This window comes from Platalea leucorodia, assembly GCF_965183815.1.
Source record: "Platalea leucorodia genome assembly, chromosome: 9".
Classification (NCBI taxonomy): Eukaryota; Metazoa; Chordata; class Aves; order Pelecaniformes; family Threskiornithidae; genus Platalea; species Platalea leucorodia.
The window spans coordinates 4,228,568-4,253,183 of NC_138831.1; the positions used below are offsets into that span (position 1 = coordinate 4,228,568).

General features: G+C 44.9%; 2 protein-coding genes across 3 annotated transcripts in view; both read right to left on the reverse strand.

Moving 5' to 3' along the window:
• Positions 1-361: 361 nt before the first annotated feature.
• ZXDC (ZXD family zinc finger C) lies at positions 362-13,454 on the reverse strand (the record flags this gene model as incomplete). 2 transcript variants are annotated; one of them, XR_014229165.1, is made up of 11 exons in its annotated part: positions 362-1,069; positions 1,710-2,558; positions 3,607-3,708; positions 5,015-5,187; positions 7,006-7,090; positions 7,823-8,508; positions 9,080-9,250; positions 10,181-10,311; positions 10,425-10,503; positions 11,721-11,873; positions 12,371-13,454. XR_014229165.1 is itself a non-coding variant. In XM_082321415.1 (10 exons), the coding sequence occupies 10 exons, from the start codon at positions 13,452-13,454 to the stop codon at positions 2,472-2,474; spliced, it is 2,751 nt and encodes a 916-aa protein (XP_082177541.1). In that variant the 3' UTR covers positions 362-2,471. The 2 variants fall into 2 exon arrangements, 1 of the variants encoding a protein (XP_082177541.1); XM_082321415.1 differs by having other exon boundaries at positions 362-2,558.
• A 4,529-nt stretch (positions 13,455-17,983) lies between these two features.
• UROC1 (urocanate hydratase 1) overlaps positions 17,984-24,616 on the reverse strand; it is a gene marked incomplete at both ends in the record, with an annotated part of 43,896 nt that continues 37,263 nt past the window's right edge. Inside the window, 2 exons of the mRNA XM_082322041.1 lie at positions 17,984-18,124; positions 20,225-20,324. Of these exons, the coding sequence (XP_082178167.1) occupies positions 17,984-18,124; positions 20,225-20,324 (241 nt within the window). The remainder of the gene's footprint in view (positions 18,125-20,224; positions 20,325-24,616) is intronic.

Below are 24,616 nucleotides of genomic sequence, written 5' to 3' on the forward strand. Positions count from 1 at the left end.
CTTCTCAGGCTCCTGCGAGCAACGATGCTTTTCTCACTCAGTTTTTGACGCCAACAGCACTATACCTACAAACCTGACTAGCGAGACCTATGGCAGTCCTGGGTAACAATCTTTGTTAGGGCATGACTAAGCCAGGCACCTGCCAGACATTTATTATAATCATTTGTTGAAGGACTACAAAAACCGAAGGCTAATGGTTCGATCGAAAGGATGGGTTTCAGCATAGACTCCACCCCCTACTGTGGAGAAGGCACAAGGGAAGGAAAAACACAAGCTCTGCAGAAATCAAGCTGCTGACAGCTTTATGTCGGAGGCGTCCATACAAAGAACAATACCCAGTGACAAACTGACCATAAAAAAAAAAGCTTTATTAACCCTTTTGCACCAGCAGTTCTTCAGGTATCCATTGCCAGCAATGGAGTTCAAGCCAAGTGATCCAATTTTCAGCCCCAAGAGGTTAGCACTTTACATTCACTTACAAAGCTGAGTGAGGTACATTTTCAGAAGTAGAAAGATTTGGTTGCAAGTCCCATAAAAAGATGGAGTTGTTCCTTGGCCGTTTTAATAGATTAAGAACTGGTATGGTCCTTGAGAACAGAATAATGCAGGCATTGGGAGCTCGAGGTGTCTCAGCTTCCAGGGAGGGGACGGTGACCACTAGAGCAAGACCCCGCAGTCCCTTCAGCACGATTCCTCCTCAACCTTTCTACCTCTCGGGAGCTGACTCTGTGTTGCAGGCACAGCCCCCAGGTAGGAGACCTCATCTACCGATTTGTTTGGTTTGGAAACCCAACCCGAGAGGGTTAAGAGATTCCTTGGACACAAGGATGAGAGGAACAGAGAGACCTCAATGCTCAGTTAAGCTGAAGATAGAAAAATAAAACTGGTTCAACCAGAGCATATAATACTGCCTACAAATCAGGATCTGAAGTTGAATGTAACCTGTATGCTTTTTTTCCTCCCCGAGTCTTCAACCAAGAAAAGCATTTATCTGGACACATACATAGTTCAAAGGCACAGGAATAAAAGCATTTCTGAATGACCTCGTGTGAATTCAACATCAGTATAACTGTAAAATAAATAAATATGTGCAAGATTAGAAAGATCACAACGTTCTCCTGCATGACGTATCTTATTTTGTAAAAAAAATACACATACGTGCATACACACACACCTCATTGAGAATAAAAAACAGTACATACACCCTTTTATCAAACTCCTATACATAATTTTATAGGCATTCAGTACATCACCATAAGAAACATTTAAATTACTACCTTAAAATGTAACCAAAGGGTTTGTTTTTTTTTTTTCCCTATACAACCCTATACTTATTTAGGTGTCTGCAATCCAGATAAGTACAGTACATACAACCTCTCCCCCCGCCCCCGGGAGAAACTGCAGTTTTTCAGTGGGGCAAATCCTCCTGGGTGACAACTCTTTTCCCCTCACAAAATACTCCGACAACGGCATATTCTGTAATCCACCCAGGAGCCCCCCGTGCACGTGACACTCTGGGAGATCGATACAGAACAAGTGTTAACAGTGTTCAATTGAAAAAAAAACCCAACCAACCCAAAAGAAAAAGGTAGTGGCCAGTTTACAGGTAACTTGGCAGCAGTTTATAGATGAGAGAAAATCAAGGTGCTTAAATTTCCGTGACGGTCAACATTCCTCCCAAAAAAGGGAACACAAAGATAAAAACGAACCTCTCTCAGATGCTGTTGGACTCTTAGCTCATCCCTTACAGTGAGTACAGTTCTATTGCAGTTTTCTTTTTCAAGTTTTGCTGGAAGAATTCAGCAAAGTATTTGGGACGCAGGAGCAAGGAAAGGGAGAAACTCAACATGAGCTACAAACTGATTCACAGCTAAGTTAACATTTAGAATCTAGCTTTCTAAAACAAAGATTTTAGAGCATCTCATTTTCATGGCATAGGACGTTAATTCTGTTACATGTGACACTTTATTCCAGTTTTCTGCCAAAACACAGGGGCCGAAACGATTATTTTTTTGTGTGTGGAAAACACTTGCAAATTTTAGCTCTTAATTCCTCAATGCCACTGGCTCCGGCAGGAGACCAACGGAAGGAAAGTTTTAACTGTCGTAGCAGGATTATAAATTTGTACTTGTTAGCTGTAGAATACTTGCTTTCCTGTGAAAACAGTAAATATTACCTCAGTTTGAAGTTTAATACAGTACTTCTCCCTGAAACAACACTGTACAGCAGTCTGCCTCAGTCCCTCCAACCACCAGGCAGACAGGGTATCTTACACAGGCACATCAAGTGGGATTTACATTTTTTAAGAAAATCTTTCAGCTGCAACTGTCCTTAGCAAATTGCGAAGAGTGCAACCATAATCCAGTACTCCTAGTTTTCATATTTTCCTTGGAAAAAGACCCCCACAGTTATCTCACTCTGTCAAGACATGATTGCCCAATTTGTTTTCAAGTAACTGTTCTTAATAATGGTCATTCCAGGTCCTGTAGGTTTATTGTGCTTCCAGTGAACTGAGAGTTATCAGAACCTGCATCATCTTCGGTGGAATTGTGTGGCTCCTGTTGAAGCAAACAGACAGCATGAAGAGTTCAGCGCTTGCACCTCTAGAGGCTTTTAACCCTTATCAGTAAGATTACTTTGACATTTATCCAAGACCAGAGAAATGCTTTGAATGGTTTAGAGGAAACCCAAAGCTTTCCTACTTTGGGGACCCACTCAAACAGTGCCGCTCCAGCCTTCATTTGCAACACTTCAGGTGAGCATTACTAATGGAGATAAATTTACCATCACTGACTATTTGCTTTTCCTCTATTAACTCTCTACTGTGACCAACAATCCTAGTGCTGCTCTTGTATTTCTAGGTTTATCACAGTGAGGTGCTCCTCTCAAATACAAAAGCTTTATTTTCTACCCAGGAGAAGCACAATTGGTAAGAATAACTTTATCAAAACCGAAGCCCCACATAGTCAAGCGGAAAATGTGGCTTATGTACGTGATAATCATTCATTGCTGCTCAGTTCTCAGCTGCTCCTACTCACTAATATGCAGTTTATCATATCAGCAGGTAACAAAACGTTTACGCAAGAAGCTATATGAAGCCTTCTGCGTTCAAATGACAGACACTCGGTAGTTAGCGAGGCCAAGTAGTGCAACGGAAGACTGTAGAAGCGAGCAGGCTTTTTAATCTAACTGCTATTCCCATATAGACACTGCTCTGAAATCTAGGCTCAAGATCTTACTTCCCTCTTCCCACCCTTCCTGTAGCCTGTTCCATATCAATTCTGATCCTCCTTCTTGTCCCATTTAATATCTGCAGGATGGGATCAGGAAAACAAGGATGGGGCACTTCGGTAATAAATGAGTAACATTCAGTTATTCATTACTCGGTAACAGGAAGAAAAACAGCCACCTATGGTGTGTCAAAGGTTGGTAACATACACAAGATAAATCTTGCAGTGCAGCTCTCCGCTTACTGCTTCTTGTAAGTGGAATTAAACTCCCAGTAGAAAACAGGGTATTTTCATTAGGCAGAACACCAGAGTGCTCCCAGCAAACTCTTCCCTTTCAAGCTAGGCAATAAAACCCAATGGCTCTGACGTGCTGTACCTGAAGGATGTGAACGGGTAAATCCACTGTAAGCTGCGAATGTGACGAGGAGGACTGAGAGCTCAGTTGAAAGGGCAAATCTCCCTCTCCCGGGGAATCATCCTGTGAATGCAGAAACACGATGCGATTACAAGACCCCCAGGCATCTCAGCACAATATGGCAAATTTCACTCAGCCTTACAATCTTAAAAAAATCTGATAAAGCTCCTGCACTGTACTAGTAAGGCCTAGGTCCACAAAGGTATGTGGAAAGCTAACTACCACTTAAATCTGAACCTAGCTCAGTGTACAACCTATTATCCTATTGTAACCAACTCGGAAAATCGGCAAGATCTGAAACGGAAGGAACGGTTCATCTTCCAACAAACATAACACTCGGAAATATGTGACAAGTTTCATCATGTTGTGTGAAGCTGATACTTAACATAAAAGTTACAAATGTTTACACCCATCAGAAAAATAGAAAGAGGAAGAACTCTGCCCACAGCTTCCTCCACACCATATGTTGTTAGGAATAAAGTGGAACGAGCTTACCCTCTCTCTGGATACTACACAGATACACACCTGGCCAAAAACGTATTACCTGCCATGCTCCACTAATCAGCCCACATGGATTACTAGGTATCTTTAGAAAAAAATCTTAAGCTTTACTTCACCAGTTTACAGAAATAACAGTTAAGGCTGAAACTTCATTTTGCAGGCATCTTTTCAGGTCAGTCTCATCTACCTTGTAAATGAGAGAGAGGCAGAGTACCCTAAGAATCTGGGGGGGTGTCCACAAAGACTGGAGGAAAAAGTCATACTCCCGTGCATCCCCTAAGGTAATGCATGCTAGTAATCCGTTCCTTTTGGAAGAACAAGTACCCCATATTTTGGGACGGGAACGTAGCGCCCATTTTGCTGCTCTCAAAACTGCGTGTCCAAACTGGGAAAATCCTACACCCTTGAAGGATCACAACTCTCACATGCAAAACAAAAGCTTGCTAAAGCTCTTAATTCCACCACAGTGTTCCCTACATCAAGTGTATCCAGCCTAGGAAGCTGACCAGGATGTTCCCTACAGTTACAGTGCCCACATGTTCCAGGCTGGACTGAAGATTAGTACTAAACCAAGTAACATCATCTTACCCACGTCCACAATGCACCTGTCTGCGCCCCCAGCAGTTGTATGATTGAACCAGCTCCATTTTCAGGCATTTCTAGACCTCTCTAAAGCCAGTTTCATACAAACTTCCCAGGAAAGGGCTTCTTGTGGGCAAATGCCCTAATGGACACGGTACATACTGCCGATCTCCAGATCCCATCTAGGGGCAGTAGTACCCGAGCTCACAGATAGTCGGATTCTTCCACAAATGTGTCAGTTTGGGTAACGGAGAAGATGAGCACGTTTTTCCTCCTCAGCTCTTACCTGAAGAAGCTGAATTTGCACATACTGGGCTCCAGTGGCAGGGTCCCGTATGGTCAGCCCTCCGTTTGGCAGAACTATGTTGCCACCCAGTCGACTGCCAGGAGCGGAGGATGAAAAGTTGGTAGGGCTTACTTTACCACCCTTGCTTTTCCTCTGACCAGAGCCAGATGCCCCTAAAAGAGAGGAATTTTAATATTTAAATGGTCAGAAGCAATTTGCCGACGTTTCCTGCTAGTATTTTCCAATTTTATGCAGTTATTTACACTACACAGCAAATGCCTGGAACAGTGCAATATAATTAAGCACCATCTGACAACTGCTAAAAGGCCAGGCAGCAGCTGATGAACTCCAACTGCTGACTGAGCATCTTTTTACATGAATGCCATTAAAACCACATCACAAACTGCTAAGCTTAGGGCTCACCCCTGTGGTAGCACAGAAATATCAGCATGTTTGTGGAGTTATAGAATGGAATTAGGAAGTAGAATTGCATTTTCTATTTTTAATTTTGCAACTCGTTTCCTGAGAAGCCATGTACATCATTTTTCCAAACTGTAAAAAGAGGATAGTGAAGCTCATCTCTTTCCAGAAAGATTTCAAGGACTGTTAGGTAGAACAGGCTACACAAGTACAACTATCACAACCTTAAGCATTTTTCAGTTTATAACCAGACCAACCAGCTGCTTGTATCACAAGCTGAAAACCAAAAACATAATCAAAATAAATGTAAGGATACAATCCCATCAGCTGTTTCAGGGTTTTTTTTTTAAATCTAGAGTAAATAAAAGGCTTGGATAACTTCTTTTTAAACACCGAACTTCCCTCTACAGTGTTTATTCAACCTCGTTAAACCAATTAGAAATACGAGACTCCTCAGAGCACTTCGAGAAGCACATAGTAGCATTAAGGCAACAGCTGGTGAAAAGTGGACTACTGGGAGTCTTGAGTAGGAACAGAAATAGGAATTTTCTGAGGCCATTTTCGAAGACCGGCAGATTAATTGCAATCATCTTTTTAAACTAATGCCCAAAAGACACGTTTGATGATACATGCACATGTTTGATGATACAAGCACACTTAGAACTAGCTTCATAAAGCAGTTATCCTTCCGTGTGATGACTCGCTGAACCAGACAGAATTTATGCAGGTACGCCTTTTACAAATACAGAAACGTGACAGTGCTCTGTTCAGAACTAGTCTCTTAACTCACCTTAAAAATTATCACCTTGATTTTCAGAGGTGGAAGGTATTAAGAGACAGCAAGGAAGAACTAGACTATATATGCGTGTGATGTTCCACCCCAGCCCCAAGGGCAGACACAACTCGGCCACCTGAGCTCAGGCAAGTCAAGTGAGCCACGGACCACGTTTGATCTGACAAAGTAGCGCTGTGTAATTCACGTCATCAGACAGCTCCGAGTCAAACTCCAGTTTAAGAGAAAGAGGACACATCTGAAATCACGACCTAAACCTTACCCTGCACAAGAACTCCCTCCACGGCTAAAATCTAAGAGGGAGGTTTGAGTATTTCTAGATAACTAAGAAATAAATTCTTTAACACTGCATACACACTGTTACTAAGTGAAACACAGAAGCAAAACAAATCTTAGCTGATGCTTTCATTGCCTGTATTGAGTAAAAGAGAACCCACTAGGTAAGGCCAAAAGCATAAACAACAGAAAGCAAAGTGACCTTGATTTCTTTTGTTTTAATAAGAAAATAAAAAGCAGATGAAGAGATGGAGGGACAGCTTCTTGTTAACAATCATGAAACATATGGTGCAGATTTCCTTGTAAACTTACTGTGAATTTGATATTCCACAGAATGTGATTATCCCGAGTAACAGATGGTACACCACATGCATAATTATTTTAACTAGCAATAAACCGAATGGGATGTTTAAGAATCCACTGAGATACCTGCTCCCATTTCACTGCCAAAAAATCTAACTAATTGTATTTAGTAAATTTAACAAAATTAATGGCTTCTCACCTGTGCTGCTCCCATTCCCTTTTTGCTTTCTTTTCTTGGCTAGCTGAATGGCTCTGTAGTCTGTTCTCGCAGACCCACTGCTCTCCTAGTAAAAAAAAAAAAAAAAAAAAAGCCAAGAGATGCAAAGTTTTTTGAGTGCAAGAGCAAACCAAGACAATGAACACAAGACTGATGAGTTCTCAGTTGCAGTTATCTTTTACACTGCAAACACTGAATTCTAGTTTTCCATGCTCTTCTGATTAGAGTTTCAATAAATTCCCTGCTTGTACTTAGTATCTGGAGTTCAACACAAAAGGAAGTTGGCTCCACATTTGTAAGTGTTCAGGTTTTAACAGGGTAAACATTTACTTTGCAATGTAAATGAACAGTTAAGTCTGCAGTAACACAGTAAAGCAGAAAGGGAAGAGTACTTAAAATGGGAATGAGGACTGAGATGAAAACGTTTTAAGTTACTCTCCCAGCCCAAATGTTTCCCTGGGATGAAATGCCCAAGACATACCACGCATTTTTGCGTACTCCTGTAAATTCCATTTCATCCTCAGACAGAGGGCCGCTTATTTTTTAACCCCTTATTTTGAAAGGTGCTCCCTTAACTCTCCCCACCAGTATTCCTTAAGAGAACTTATCACCACACTGCATCTACTTCTGACAACACGCTCTTCAACATAACGTTCTACATCCTTCATCAAAAAAAGCCAAAATGCATGATCTGCAAAATCTGAGAAAGGTCTCCCTATAAGTATTAGTAGCAATGGACATCCCCAAAGTCAGGGTGTCTCAGTCATCTAGGGGTAAAATGAATACAGTCGCTCCATACCAAAAACGAGCTGCCAGTCACTGTGCCAAGATCCATTTCTTTCTGTGCACTGTAGCTCCCTGGAGGGTTGGAGAAGACGAACTGCGTCACTACTTTGCTGCCCTCTTGTTGACCAACAACCTCCGAGCTAGGAAGCAAATTCCGTTCAGCTTTAGTTGGTGTTAGTAACTCAGGCACATTGGTACCGCCGAGGCTACTAGAAGGGGTCAAAGTGGCTGTGTCGATCGTTAAATTATTGCTGGACGTCAAACCGTGCACATCTTGACTGGAATTCCTCACCGACAGAGATGCTAGCGAACCCAAGGCTTCTGCATTGACAGTCTGTACATCATCCAAATTTAAAGTGCTTTGCTGTAGAACTGTTGCGCCGGTTCCCAGCAAGAGAGAACTGTCCAGGCTCTGCGGCATATCGCTGCTGGCCACCAGTATCAAGGGATCAACTGCCTGGCTTAAAGAATTGTTACTGACAGGCAGGTTTCCTCCGAGCGTTGAGCCCACCGAAGCAACATCGATCGTGACAATTCCAGAGTTCACTAGCGCCATGTCTGTTGCAATTCCAGAATTGCTACTGGACACGTTGGAGAACAGGGATACAAGGTCTATGTTGCCGAGATCGCTCTGTCCTGGACTAGTGAGTTCACTGCTGGGTGTGAGGGAGCTGGTTGCTTCAAGCTGAGTTAGGAGATCTGGAAGAGAAGGGTTTGGCTATAAGACAGACCTTTCATCAGACAATGGGGAGGTAAAATACAAGTGATCAAAGGAGGAAGCTTCAAACTCTGGATTCTCAGCCTACTAAAACACTTCCCAACTTCCCTGAAAGCAGATTTAAGGAAAAGAAGTTCACTGAAATAAATTCACTCCTTTACTGAGAATCTTCAGCTACAAAAGCACTTGCCAAAAGATAACAACGCTAAGGCAGTCCAGACTAAGTTAGGCTATAGAGGAGTGCAAAAAGAATTGCTTTTAGTCCTTGCTCATATTTTACAGATGGCATGGAGAAGGACAAGCTCTACTTCACTCAAAAAAGCTGCAATTTCTCACAGTTTCACACAGGTCAAGCTCAAGTCTCACTTTCTGGCACTCACTCACAGGTCTCACTGAAAATTTTAGGGGGGGAAACCAACTCCACTCTCGGTGAAGATTCTGCCATTCGTATCTATGGAGCTTGGATTTCAACAACAGCAAACACACATTTTCCTTAACAAAACATTTAGTTTTTCCATTGCACCCTCCTGTAGTTTGAAACAAGTACTTTACCTGGGCTGAAGTTATGCTGTTTGACCATGTGCGTCTTCATACTGTGTTTGGAAGTGAACAATTTATTACAGCTTGATACTGGGCACCGAGTTTTTAATGAGTCCACATCCTGAAGATGTTTTTTGGAGTGAATATACAGACTACTTCGTGCTGAAAATTTTGCACAACAGCCTGCAAGAAGATACACATGGCTTTAAAGTTTCATCTCATTTCAATTTGATGTTCGTATTTAGTATCTTAACAAAACAAATCAGAGTAGCTCTGCAGAACTCTATTTGCTAATTTGCAGCGCCTGCGCATACATTCAGAGCAATCAGAAGGAGGCCAAATATACCTTTCCTCATTTTACATCAAGGACATCTCAGTGGGTGGGACAGGTCAACAACTCGTTTCTGACAACAAGAAACTCCTAAGTCATTCAGTGCAACGCACACCCTTTCCCCCCTATGGCATCTTAAATGTAAACTCTTCATGACAACTCCTGGCAAAACCATTAAAAGGAGAAACAATCACCAAGTAGAGCTGCTTTACTTTATGAAGCAGAATATTCCAGATCAGACCCAAAACCTTTGCTCCTGGAGCCCTACAGAAGTGATGGAGGTCGTGCCAAGAAACGCACGGAGCGCCAGCGAGGCTCCCATACAACCGAGAGATACCATTCACGTGGCCACCCACCATCCCAGCAGCAGAGACCACCACACTGAACACTCGAGGTGACATGTCGCAACAGCAAAACGTGGCCTCGAAGGTGCTGGACAGCACCACCTTTCACTGCTTCTGCTGAATCAAGTGAAAAAGCTGAGCTGCAGAAACTGAACATCAGAAGCAGGCTTTTCCAGAGTAAAGCAGTTCTGTTCATCATAAAGAACAAAATCAAGCCAGAGCATGAACCACTGTTTTCTCCACAATCCAAAAATCTGAGAATGATCACTCATTCAGTTACGCGTCTATTGTTGAGTTTTACCTCTTCAAACTCTGCTAGAAGACTCGCTCTAAATTGCTCCAATCCTCTCATAAGCTTGTGCTTGGGGAAAAGGCATGCAATCTTTAGGCAATATACGCGCCGATTACCAGTTCACACATACAAGAGTTGACCAATACCTTCTACTGGACACTCAAATGGTTTTGTACCAAGGTGAGTTATACTGTGGCCTTTCAGGTGTTCTGCTCTTGTGAAGGACTTCCCACAGCCTTCTACCGGGCACATAAATCTCCTGTCATCTTCGTGTTTCCTACAAGGGAAAGAAATTGCCGTTGGCATGATTACATCCACTGCTGCTTAAGTACTAGAAGAAAAACAAACAAAGAGCAAGCGACTTAGGACAGTACAATCAGAAAAGGCTACCTTTTATGTCTGAGCAGCTTGGACATACTGGTGAAAGACCAGCCACAGCCTTCAAAGTCGCAGATAAAAGGCCTTTCACCTTAGGCAAAGAAAGGTTACATTAATAATCTAATACTGAAATACACACTGCTACTAGAAAATCTCAAGAGCCACTTGGATTGGTTTAAAAGAAGGACGACTCAACCACCCTCTCCTGCAATTCACTGCAGAGTACTGGGATGCCCCTTCCCCATCGTACAACCCGAGCCGCCTTTAACTCAAGGCCATCGCACCTTTCCCTACACATCAGGGAGCACAGATCATTATCAATCCATCTCATATTAATCTGAGCTATCTTCAAGGTGCTTCAATAACCAATAATAGCATTATTCAAAACAGCAACACAGCTGAAATGTTTTTTTTTCTGTTTTCATGGCCTGTGATTATATGTTGATTCCAATACAGCCAAGCATGTGAAGTTAGTTTCCATCACGTCTATGAACTGCTACTTAACAAAACTGACACTTTAAAAAAAACAAAACCCACACTATAAAGCTACGAAACCAGGAAAACAGAGGACAGTAGAGAGCGCACATATTTGTCTTTAAAACACTAAAAGGCTGGATTTCAGCTTAGCAGTGGTCCTTGCAAGTCAGGAGTGCTTGCTTGTGTTGAAATTTATCTTCTTCCTGTTCCAAACCTTGGTACATACATTTCACATGTTCTGAGTTTTTTAGCTGTTTGTTTTGACCAAGATTAGAATTTACACAACGTTTTGAATGTTTATAAACTTGGGAATAGAGCTGGGATAATTTTTCTGAACAGAGTTCACATGCCAAAAGCCACAACTTTGCACGTCCATGGCTACTGCGCGTTTGGCAAGTTCATTCAGCGGACTCCTGCCCCCCAGGAGGCCAAGAATCAAATGTTTTCACTGACCCCAAATAACTCGTGTCACCCTTTCTCCCTTCATGACTGTCAGTTCTTAGAATCATAGAATCGTTACGGTTGGAAAAGATCCTTAAGATCACCGAGTCCAACCGTTAACCTGACACTGCCAAGCCCACCACTAAACCATGTCCTCGAGCACCACGTCTGCCCATCTTTTAAATCCCTCCAGGGATGGGGCCTCAACCACATCCCTGGGCAGCCTGTGCCAGGGCCTGACTGCCCTTTCGGGGAAGAAGTTTTTCCTAATATCCAACCTAAACCTCCCCTAGTGTAGCTTGAGGCCAAGTCCTTCCAGCAAACTGAAGTCCACTCTCCACGTATTATCTTCTGTGTCCTCCCCCAGGTACAAGTCACCCTCATGAATACCTGTGTGGCTCCTCATGTGGATTTTCAGCCGGCAGGCTTTGTCATACTGCTTGTTACAGCCGGGGAACGAACAGGAGAACTGCTCTTGCTCTCTGAAGTGGGCTCGATTATGGGAGAATAACGCACTCACTGTGATAAATGTTCTTTCGCAGCCTGGGGAGAGAAGGGAAACAGCGCATCAGCTCGGTACAGAACTGAATCAGGGAAACTGCACTCTTTTCTCCCTCCTAAGTTTTAGCGGGGGACCTTTGCGGTCTTCTGTTTTCCAGGATATTATATCCTGGCACGTGGGAAAACCAGACGGTTCAATCCCACACGACGCTACTGCTAGGGATTACAGTTATTTAGCCACGGTGGGCCATCGGAACACCTACGGCCCGGCGCAAGGCACGCCACCGACGACTTGCGCTGCGACTTCAGGCGTTTCACCCCGCCGGCACAAGCTGACCGGCGAAGGCGCAGCCTCCTCCAGCTCCCAAACCTTCCCTGCCGATAACCGGGGCGGCGCGGAGCGGGGGCGAAGGGGGCAGCGGGGAGGAGAAGCGAGCAGAGCCCCGGCAGAGACCCCGGGCAGGGACCCCCTCCTCGGCGGGGCGAGCCGTTCGCTGGGAGGGGAGGGAGCCCGGCCCCGCGGCCCGGCGGCGGCTTACCGGGGAAGTCGCAGCGGTAGGGCCGCTCGGGCTCCAGGTGGCTGCGGCGGCGGTGGGCGGCGAGGCGGGCGGCGCTGGGGAAGCGCTGCCCGCACGCCTCGCACTTGTGCGCCGCCTCCTGCTCGTGGGCGCGGCTGTGGGCCCGCAGGTTGTAGACGGTGGTGAAGCGCTTGGCGCAGCCCGGCGCCGCGCAGGCGAAGGGCCGGAGCTTGTCGTGCGAGTGCAGGTGCCGCCGCAGCTTGTAGGCCGTGGCGAAGGACCAGGCGCAGCCCGGCACCGGGCAGCCGAAGGGCCGCGCCGCCGCCCCCGCCGCCCCCCGGCCGTCCTCCCCGCCGCCGCCGTGCGCCGAGAGGCGGTGCAGCCGCAGCTGCTGCTTGCGGGGGAAGGCCTCGCCGCAGCGCGGCTCCGGGCAGGGGAAGGCCGGCGGCGAGCGGGGCCGCGGCCCGCCCGGCGGCTCGGCGGGGCTGGCGGCGGGCGGAGGCGGCGGCGGCGGGGCGGGCGGCGGCGGCGCGGTGCCCGCGGCCTGCTCGGCGCCGGGCCCCAGCGTCAGGACGCCGTTCTCGATGCGCACCAGCAGGCTCTGGTTGTTGATGGTGATGGTCCCCGAGAAGGAGCCGTCCTCCGCCCCGCCGCCGCCATCGCCATCGCCGCCGGCGGGGGGCAGCGGCGGCGGCGGAGGAGGCGGAGGCGCCGAGCCGGGGGCCTCCTCCGGCGGCTCGGCGGGCGGCGGGCCGGGCTGGGCGCGCCCCGCTTCGCCGCCGCCCGGGCCGGCCTCGGCCGCGCCGCGCACCACGTTGAAGACGAGCAAGAGCCCGTCGTTGTCCGGCGCGGGCCCCGCCGGCGGCGCGCAGGGGCCGGGCGCCGGAGCGGCGCCGGGCTCCGGCTTCTCCTCCACCAGCAGCACCGGGAAGCTCACGTAGAGGCCCGACGCGGCGGTGCCGGCGGCGGCGGCGGAGGAGGCGGCGGCGGCCGCCGGGTCCCAGTCGGGCGGCGGCGGCGGGCGGCGCGGCGCGGCGGGGCCGCCATGTTGGGCGCCGGGCCGGGCCCGGGCCGCCTCCGCGGCGGGCAGCCCCTGCGTTTCCATCTTGGGGGTCCCTGTAGCAGCGGCTGAAACCGGAGCCGCGGGGCGGGGCCGGCGCGCGGCCGGCGGGGAAACCCGGAGCGCGGCGCTGCGGAGCGGGAAGCGCGGGAGGCGCCGGGGAAACCCGGAGAGCGGAGTCACGGACGGGGCTCCCGCGGGCGGGCAAGGGCTGGCCCCCGGCCGCTCGCCCCTGCCGGGCTCCCCGCTCCCGGGGGAAGGCTGCCCCGCCCGCACTAGCGAGCTGCTGCACAGCAGCTTGTGCCTTTAATTCCACTCGATAGCCAAAGGGGCACAGTCGGGATTATTTCAGTGTCTGGGGAATTATTCCGGTATCCCCGTGTCCCTGTTCATAGCAAGGACGAAGCTGTGCCGGAGCAGAGCAATTCTAAGCTTGCAGACACATTTGGAGGGTTGCAATAGGCAAATACATTAGCAAAACATCCTATGCACCTTCAGCAGAAATACAAAAATAGCATTACGAGCCAGCCTCCAGCGAGGCAAATTTCCTGCCCCTCCATCGCCCGGGCCAGCCAGGCCGGCAGAAGAGGCAGACCTCAGTGAAGGAGGGCGAGGAAGAGCGCTGCGGTGCTGAACACGCTGCCAAGGAGGGAGGGAAAGAGGAAAACACTGACAAGAAAGACTGAGGGTAGGAAAGAGGCTCTCAGATGACATGCCAATGCTGAAGTCAGTTGAACCCAGGCATAAACCCTCTACAAATTCAGCTAATGCATAAAACAGGGGTTTTTTTTGGTTTTTTTTGTGGGTTTTTTTGGTTTTTTTTCATGCTTGGGCAATGCTTTCTTTGGGAGAATGTCCAGCTGCCTTCTGGCTCTCCAATACTTAGAGAAAAGGGAAAAGCATCCTGTATTTGCCATGGAAATAACACCAGTCCCCTACTGCTGTGGGACCGACGAGCAGTCCCAGCAGATGGTGCTGTGATCCTGCTGCTCGAATTATTTCTCCTTTCCACTGAGCAATTTTGCATCAAACCTCCAGCAGCAAGGATGGGGGACTGCTGGCCAGGCACACTCAGCTCTCGGGAAGCTGGTACTTCTTGCCATAGGGCTGTAGGTACACCCAGAGCCCCAGTGTGCACCTTCACAGCCATCTGTGCAGTCTGAAGTCCCTGGGTGCTTGAGCTCAGCCTCCTCTGAAATCCCCCTTACCCCACTGCTGACTGTCACTGCGTGTGGGTCACTCCTGTTCCTGGCTGCCCCCAGCCATCCTGATCTGCCTACGGAGGTCTTTGCTGTACCTCCCTTCATGTTCCTAGGAAAAGAAAGGTCTGCTCAGGAGTTTATTGTTTAACACATAGATGCATCCCTGGTTGAAGGATGGCAAACCTGAAGGAGAAAAGGAAAAAAAGAAAAAAACAAAACAAAACAAAAAAACAAGCCACAAGTCCCTTATGTTTGCCACAGCCTGGAGAGATTCAGCAAGACCCTAACTAGAAGAGCTAACAGCTCTGTCATGTCACAAGCTTTATACCTTTAAAAGCCACTATAGTTACAGACATATGAGTATCTTGCATGAATTATCCTTTGTCACCAAGCTCTTGCCCCTATCTGCAACCAGGCACAAGCTCTTCAGGACAAGTGCCTGCATTTTGAGGAAAGCATTAAGGTATAGGATTCATAGGAAGGATCCTTCAGCCTGTGGCAAGCTTGAGACTTCACTACAGAAATTCTCTATATCCACCGTCTGGATCTGATGCAATGCCTACAGATGCATGGCTTGAAGACTGCTCTCTCTGTATTGAGTTTGGCCAGCAATGAGGTCAGCTACCCAAAAATGACATCAGCATCCCCACAGAACAATAGCCCATTCACAGCACCAGCTTCTCTGCAAACCAAGAAGAGAAGAGAAGAGATGAAGTGAGGCTCAGCAGAGCTCAAAAGGGAATCTTCACACTGGTCTTGTTTATGGTTTCTGTGTGCTGGAAACCTCCTGCTATTTCATCCCAGGCAGTAACAGGTTACTGTTGCCCTGTCCCCTTCCAGAAGTATTGTAAACCTCAGTTCGCGTTTGTTAAGTGCTTGAGATATGCAGTTAAAAGACCAAAGTAGATTTAAATGTATACACATAACTATATATACTTCATAATTAAAATAAACAACGGTGAGTAGTCATAAATATGACCAACTGCTCATCAGTTCACTGCTTTTCTGTAACCCATTTTGCCTTACTCAAGCTACCTAGTCAATAGACAAAGACTTTGTAATCTGATCTTCAACTAGTAGCTCTTGAATTGTGTTCATACGTTCCGGTTCTATGTCTCCCTGCAAGCAGTCCAGAGTTACAAACTCCCAGGGACTCGAGTGGCATTCAACACGGGTGTATTTGCAAGGTTATGTCCCCAGGAGAGTAAATCTATAAGGATGAAAACAAGGTTCCTTTTTTGTCTGAGATGTGAAGGTGAGCACGCTGGCAGGTACCCCAGTACTAAACAATACAAAGATTAAGAGTTCTTAATAAATATTTCTTCAACGTTTTGTCTTTGGTGGATTTTCAACTCAGAATTACAACTCAGAATTAAGATAAATCTATGGAGCAACTCTACGCTCCTTAGTAGAGAAAAGCTCCTGTATTTTCTGGTTGTTCCTCATGACAAAACAGTACCCTAGCACTTTTGGGCTACAAAGACTAGAGTGGTTTTGTACAATACCAAGATACTAACTTTGGACCCAGTCCAGTGTGGTTATTAATAATAGGTAATGCATAACATATGTCAAAGCAAAGGCTGTCAAATCTGGCTGACAACTACTCACATCTCAATCGTATAACTTGGCAATGTGGGCGGTTTTTTTTTCCATAATGTAAAGCAATTCCCATCAACTGCAGATTGCACTTCACAGAAGGTTCAGTTACAAGCAGATGCCAGGCTCTCACTACTCATCTGGAGACGTATACAGTACGTGAACAGAGTAAAGAACTGATTTGTGATTCAAAATAAACGGTTTCGTTTACTTGGCACCAGAGGCAATAGAGTTGCAGAGTGTGCTCACCTGGCAAGTACCACAGTTGTATAGTTCCTTGAGACCCCGCAGTCCTGGAAGGGATTGCTGCCGCTCTGTGTGCACGTCTGAATGAGGCCCCTAGGCAAGGGCCATGCTTAGCATGAGACATCATAGCTAAGAATTGGTTTTGTACACACACACATACACAGATGTGTACGTAAAATACGTTTCTGTGAATATATATGTATGTATCCGTCAATATGTATGCATATAGGGGTTCAAAGTAAGCCTCAACTTTTGGTTCCGCGTCACAGCTGATTAGAACAAAATACTTCAGTGAGTTATTGTTAACAAATATTATAGTAGGTTAGGTGCAAAACATGAGGTTTCTTTCAGTTGCATCTAGGCACACTGGGTTGCGTGCCTTCCTAACTCTTCCTAGGAAGGAGACCAAAAAGACCTTTCTATCTCTATTTTACTTTATAATCAACTTCTGTGTGAAGGAAGCCCACACTGTCTTGTCTTTGGTGCTTTAGTTTGTTTCACATCAGTCATGTTTCATTTCAGAAGGAAAGTCTCCATGATCATTTTGTTATAGTGCTTTACTAATTGCACCACTCACATCCAAATGGGCGAGTAGCCCATGTTTTTTCATTAAGGATCTAGATTTTCTGGAGCTTTCTGTCCATTTAGGAGCTGCTCAAGTGCAACGGGCTTCTACAGAAGAACAAACTCATCATGGTGAGGCAGCAAAGCGCATACAACATCAGATTCAGCAGAACGGCACCATGTCAGACTGATGCAGAATTTGGCTCACACTAATTTATCCTGAGTTATTCCATATTTTCCTGGCCTTGCTGTAAGATGTTTGGAAATGGTCTAGTAGTTACTGCCCTCGGGCTTTTCCATCCACTTACCTGGCTCTGCATCCTGTTCCTGCTTGTGGTGAATATCATGGGTGAAAATTTCAGGGAAAAATACATGCAGGCTAGCTATGCTTAACCAGTTGCAGTTCATCTGTCGCTTTTTATTGCAATCACCAAACGCTTTTATGGCAATATGTAAAAGCTTGAGTCTAGCACATGTGATACCAAGTACATCCTTCACCAGCTGAAGAATAAGTTTGTTTACACACCCACATGTTTGGCTACTGGATTTCACAGCTCTTTGCTGATAGCAGCAGACTCTGAATTAGAACAAAGAGTTCCAGTTTCCATTCCACATCTGATCTACCAGACCTAAGAGTCTCCTTAATTTGTGAATTATCAGGAATAAGCGGATTTTCTTTTTCCATTTAATTTTCAGGGACAAAATTCCAGTTCCTTTCCTTACAATGAAGAGTTTCTTATTGCAAACATTGTTCCAAATACGCTAGTGAAAAGACTGTTCCTGACATCTGTGGACCTGTCACAGACAGATACTGGTTTGCCCCATTAGCAAGTTAAAGGGGAAAAAAAGAACTTGCATGGAAGAGACATTTGGAAGGCTTTTCTCAGTTGGCCAGAGAGCAAAATAGGGTATCAAGGAAGGAACTTCATATGTATCTGCAAGGACAACATTGCACTAAGAATACCGCTAATGTTTCAGGGCTTGCTCCAAGATGTTCTCATCCACCACCTTGTGAGGAAGGGTCACCTTCAGCGTGGCATTTTCTTTCATCGCTTGGCAGATCGTTTCATAAGCATAGGCATTACCCGACCAGCAGCGTCTGGCGACCTGTCAGACCGGAAAAATCAATGGGTGTAAAAATCGTACACTTCTCTTGCCACATCCATCTGACACAATATTTGCGCAAACGCTGGCACCCAATTTCATGACAACAAATCTTTCAGCCCTCTGCCGGTTTCTAGTTTCCTTGCTGATTTTGGAAGTAATTTTTGTAATACCTATTTCATTTTTATGAGTAGTATTTGGATAGACTTGGTACGTTTTCATGCAGAAACATAACATTGGACAGATAACATTGGTAGAGCCAGGTACCTTATAAACTTTATAAAATTCTCTCACTAAAAATAATTGTGCACTCCATCCCGGCTCTGTAAAACTAGCATTTGCTTTAGATAACAGTAACATTTAAACAGTCAATGATTTTGTAGTGGGATAAATTTTTAGAAAGGAAAATGTCACTCAATGCGTTTTCAAACTATGAAATCAAGGAGCCAAATTCTCTGGCAGCACATAAGGATCAAACTTTATCGACAGCCATGGAACAGGTAAACGCCTCTTCCAACAGCAAAGCTCTGCGTTTTGATCTGTGTACAAGCAAGATTCCCCAGACGAAAAAAAGTCAAGATTTGGCACAAAGGAAATAAGTCCTTCCCTCTAATCAATGCCTTACAAATCTCTATTATGAATTGCAAATAAATGTCTGAAATATTCAGACTCAAAAGTGTTCAAGAATGAAAATACTTAGGTTCCAGTTTAGCAAAATATTTAAGCATATGACTAATGTAAGCCTAATAAGTTCTCGGGATCATAGCAATAACAGCTAGAAATGACCTTTCAAGTTAACAACTCAATTTCCCTGCCACTCACCTATGATTATTCCTGGCAGTATGTTTTCAAGGATACACTCCAGTTTCTTTCCAGTCTTGTATATAATATGGGTAGCATTCTCAGATTGTCCTTTTTCAACGTGTGTGTGGAGGAGTGGGGCTTTTGCTTGCAATAAATCAGAGCAGCAAAAGATTTATTGGGTTTTTAATAGGCTGCCTCTGATACACAGTGCATGTTAAGGGTTTGTCTCCATTACTCTAATCTACAAATTAATATAATTGTCCTCCTCCTTCTTCCTTAATAGTTTACTAATGTGTTATTTCAGATCTGGGACAGGGAATATGTGCAAATTGTTCCTCCTCCTCTTCTACCCTGAGTCATGCCAGGTCTTATGGAGAGAAAAAAAAATGTTGAGGTCTAAGGCAAGAAGGAATTCTGCAATTCTCTCGAAAAATAAAACAGAACAGATCACGTCAGCATTGGCAAGGAGCTCCCTCAATGCATCAGGTCCTTGTGAGGCTTCGTGACTGAAACATAACAGGTTTTGTCCTTTCATTGGAATATGCATCCCTGTCCTGCTGATTAGGTTCCCTGCAAGTATTGAATCAAAACCTCTCTGCCACTTCAGAGATGGGATCCTAGTCTTAAACCCAGACAGGATCTATCTGGACACTAATGGAATGCAAAAACTCTAATGGTAGCAAGGGCTGGGTGAGCTGGCACTTAAATGACGAGCCTTTCAAGATACCTAGATCTAGAAGTTAGGAATAGACAAGACTAAAGTTCATATAGTTATCAATTGCATTATGTAGGCAAACAACAATGCCAACATGTCTAACAAAATTATTGTAAGCATGCTTCCCTTTCTGCTTAAAAAATAACCAAACACCCACTGAGATATGTGGAAACTATTGGGCTCTGATATGTTGTAAAGTCAGAGGGGGTGGTCCTGACACTTTACACTAAGTTCCTTACCCAAGAATTATTCAGCCTCTTTCATTGACTTAAATTCCTTTGAAGTTGGTTCGAGGGAAAAAAAAACCAAACCAAATGAAAACAATCAAAAGAGAACAACTCGTTGGCTCTAGTGGAATCAGGCTCATAACCACCCGCATTAGAAGCGGTGAATAGAATGAGTCACTCGACCCATTAGGACTATTCCTGGGATACAAAAAGACAGATCCACAAGACTCCTGCCTGAGTGCTCATACTCCCATTCACCTAAAAAGAATAGGAGCACTGGAACCTGAGTACCTAAGGAAACACAGCCCCGGAGGCAGGAAGCTATCAAAGTGAACATATATAATGAGTTTTGCTTACTCCGTTGGAAACATCCCAGCTGAGCATCATCTTAGCCCGTTCTTCAGCCTCTGTGGATCCATCCAAAACCAGGCCAAATCCCCCATTGATCACTTCACCCCTAAAAAATAGAAATGTAAGAGAATTAAATCAAAATAATTCAAACCAATCCCACAAAATTCACAGGAGTTAATTTGTTCAGTTGCACTCCCAGAAGAAGGATAAGAACGTAGCAATGGTGCTGAATAAGAGATGCTATCAGTGACCTTTTATACTTACAAAAAAAAAAAAAAAGGGGGGGGGGGAGGAATTTAGCAGGGCAAAGGCCCAGTTTCCTGACCTGCAGCAAACCTATTCCACCTTTCTTGTAACGCCCAGCTAGCAGTCAGTATCCGCTCCAAGCAGGAGTGCCAAAAATTAAGCTTGCGCTGCATCTCCTGAGGACTGCCCGCGGTACTGGCTCTAGAAACAAGTAAAGAAAGGTTAGCACTTCTGATGGGCCGGAGAGTTACCTATCTCAGGGTATTTTTAAAGGTTAAGCTGTTCATGTTTGCTGCACTAGAGCCTGCCATATAGAGAGGATCATGAGGAGGACTGTGTACTTATTGAAGCAGACAGATGGATCTATTTATATTCTCTCGGGACAAATGAGCGAGCATAAGCATTTTATTAAAAAAGCGTTAACCACCGCTTAACGCACATCTGCCTCGATCATTTCAAAAACAGTCATTCATTTCGTATGAGATACATAGACATTTAAAGACATCAGTGCCAACTTTTCAGGAAGCAGACTTATTGGCAGAAGAAGAACAGAAATATGTTAAAACTAACAGATTATACTTGGGAGAAATACCAGTCTGGTTTTAAAAGGACGGGGAAAACACGCAGAGCAAAACATCTTGTCTGACTTCGGAGTCTGGCCTGCTCAAGTTCTTGTTTCGTTGCATATGGTGAATAGTGGTGAATGCAGTTGGATCGTTATCTGTTGCTGTAAATCCATGAGAGTTCTGGCATTATAACGCAGCAGCAGCAATACCTGAGGGACGGGGCGTATCATACACCACCACATGGTATGAGAGGCTACTAATGGAGATCCCTGGAGGCAGGACTTTGTCCTCTGTGTTTTATAGTTAATAAAATTAATAAGTTTACAAAATTTACATAGAATAACATCAGACATATCCATGAATCAGACAGGAGTTGGGTGTCTTCCAGTCCAGGCAAGCATAATTTCTTACTGTGTATTTTCCAGCAGTAACTTGAGCTTCTCAGGAAACGGGGAAATGAGGCTACATTGGAGCCTCAGACACCTGAGATCTTCTTCCTGAAGCTAGATCTCACGTTTTCTCATTTTCAGTGTAATGTTGTTACTTATGTGATGTTAATTCCCTTTTACTAGTGATATACGCTGCCTGCGTGCTAAGTAGGACCCTGTCACATAGCTGAGCAAGAAACTTAGAGCTCCAGATCTCGCCATCACTGTACCATTCTGTGAATTCCCTCCACTTCACCGTTATTGGTGATATCATTATTACAAATACGTTTTCTGCTGAAAGGCACAGTTTTCTCGAAACTGACAGTTCCCACGGCAGAATGTCAGTGAATGAATCAGTTTCTTACCTTTAACAGGAAAATTTGAAACAAAGTAACATTTTAAATTGAAATGTTTGAATATTGTAAGCTCTGACTCTTCAAAATAAAATGTTTCTTTTAGATTGATACTGTCAGCACTTTTCAGCCTGGAATTTAATTCCCAGGATCTTTTTACTGTGTGAAATCTTTCATTAGTTCTGCTCTTGGTCTCATTTTGGGATGAAAACAAACATCCAAACATCTGCATTTCTTGCAAATTCTACTTTTTTAATAGCTCACGTTGTTATTGTCTTCTCCAAAAGAGGGGACCAGACTGGCTGACAACATTACAAATATAATTATATAAAGACCAGGGTGAGTTATCTCACCATAATCTGCTGCTTCTGTGTACAGAGACCAAATTAGCACTATTCTTTACTGTCAAAGTACCAAGCTAGAGTACAGGCACGAACATCAATGATGCCATTGCAATGTAATTGGGATCACAGTATGAGCACACCTCAAGACAAGCTATTGGCAATATCAGACAATAAGAAAATCAGACCTTTGGACCAGCGCTTTATAAAGATATTCCATATGGGAAGATGATGTTCTTTCAGTGGCAAAGATCCCCTCTGTGCACAGCATCCCAAAGAGCATCCTTTGAAGCTTAGGCATGAACAGTGAGCGTCTGATCTCACTTGCACTCCATAAATTTAGAGCCTCTCCATTGATTTCCATGGAGTTACTCCAGTGTAAATCGGAATCACTCATCAGAATCTGTCCTACCATCTAAAAATCACTCATAAATTAAATGCCCATGTTTGTTAGGATGGATTTTCTAGCAAAACCTCTCACTTTTAAAGGGGAGCCCTCTGCCTTCATTAGCATTGGGTCACATTTTCAGGTAATTAAAGAAACATGTGGCATTTTGACCTAAGCTACCTCCTATAATTTCCAGATGTCTCCTTCTGAGGTGATCAAAGAAAACAAGGCCTCTCTCACAATCAAGATGTCACACTGTTAACAGCGCAGTTCGATTCTTAAATTGCTTCTGCCTTTTTGTTACTATAGGTTACTCAGGCTCCGTGCTAACATACATTCTCCTGCAAATAAACAGGCAGCAAGAAGTGAATAACATTCATTTGCTGTCATTATAGTCAAGACTGTGTTAATCTTAAGTCTCTCAAACAGCACATGTGATGCAGATTCCAGCTAAATAAATATTAATCCTGCTTTTTCTGTTTGTCCCACAAGGCTACAGCACAGAAAAATCGAAGTAGGTAAAAGCTCATATGGAAGACATGGCAGATCTGTCAGCAGTTCCAGTCAAGGCCAGCCTCTGCAGGGAGGACTGGTGGCTGAACACAGTGCAATTCCCATTTCTGAACTCCCTGAACAGAAACTTCCCCGTGACAACTTGATTTCTCTCTAGTCACATGCACATTTGTTAATAAATATATATAAGCTTCCCCAGTGACAACTTGATTTCTCTCTAATCACATGCATATTTCTTAATAAATGTATATAAACTTCCATGTGCACTTTCACATTTCCAAACCAGCTGATGACAAGAAGATTTTATCAGGCACATGGAGATTTCTTTATGGCAAAGTCAGCCATAAAGGAAATTTTTAGCTCTCTAGAGAAAAACAGCGCCCTAAAACTGAAAGGCATCTGTCTCTTCCAGGCAAAGAAAGTAATTTTTTATGGTTGGGGGTTAGTTTTGCTTCTTTTACCACCTTTAAATTACTCCTCTCTTTCTCCTTAGAAGGCAAAGGGGTGCAGCGCTGTGACTAGCCGGGGTGGTGCCGTGCTTAGTTAAGCCGAGCAGAACCACCTGTCCTGCCGGGGCTTTCGGGGGCTCTCCAGACCACGGCATCTAATGACACGACATTGTTACCACATCTGAGTCTCAGCATGGTGGCTTATTAAGGCTCACGCAGAGACGGGCCTAATTTTCAGGCTCTGCATTCTTCACTGAAGCACAGTAATTTAATCACAGAGGGCTATGACTGCTCCTGAGAACAAGGTGAGCAGATACCGTTCCACAATGACAAGCCACTAAGCAGCCATAGGAAATGTCAAAAAGGATAACCAAACCCTGTTTTTCCACCGATATTTTGATTTCGGTGAATAGCCACATGCTAATTTTCTGATGCACTACATAAGTGACAGCACCTCTGCTCTGCCTGGGGGAAGAGCTTCTTTTTAATGATGCAACTCCACTTAAGAAACAACTAAAACAACCTGACTGAAATTGCAGGGTGGCCAGTGCCAGTTTTCCAGAGGTAAGGGCCATTCAGCCAATCTCTCTTTGAATTGCTCAGAGGCCTAGAAACACGCGGGAGGGATTGGCCTTACAGAGGCCAGAGAGAGATAGGGAATACGATCATTTGTATCCTTTGAATTAAGCATCACTGATGCACAGAACATTCGTGGCATAAGCGATTATTTCAGCAATTCTAATAATTATAATTATCAATTATCATAAAAATATTCTAAATATTTTGCACAAGATGTAGTGGGAAGTTATTTTCTTTGCTTGTATTTCATAAGCAGATAGCTTAAAAGGTTAAACTTAGCCAAGGCCATTCAGACAGATCTAGTCTGCTGCTACCTCTGCATTTTCCATTCAGACTTATGGAAGTTGTGAATAAAATCCTGGCCACAGCGGGTGTTATCGCTGAAATCAGTAAAGCCAGATTTTCACTCCATGTGTCTAAGCCCTCAGAAAGCCACCTTATCCTACTGTTCAATTTTGCTCCCGCGTACCTTCTATTCAGTAGTTACTTCACTGAAATCAAAGGAGTTAAAGTACAGGAGAGGGAATTCTCCATC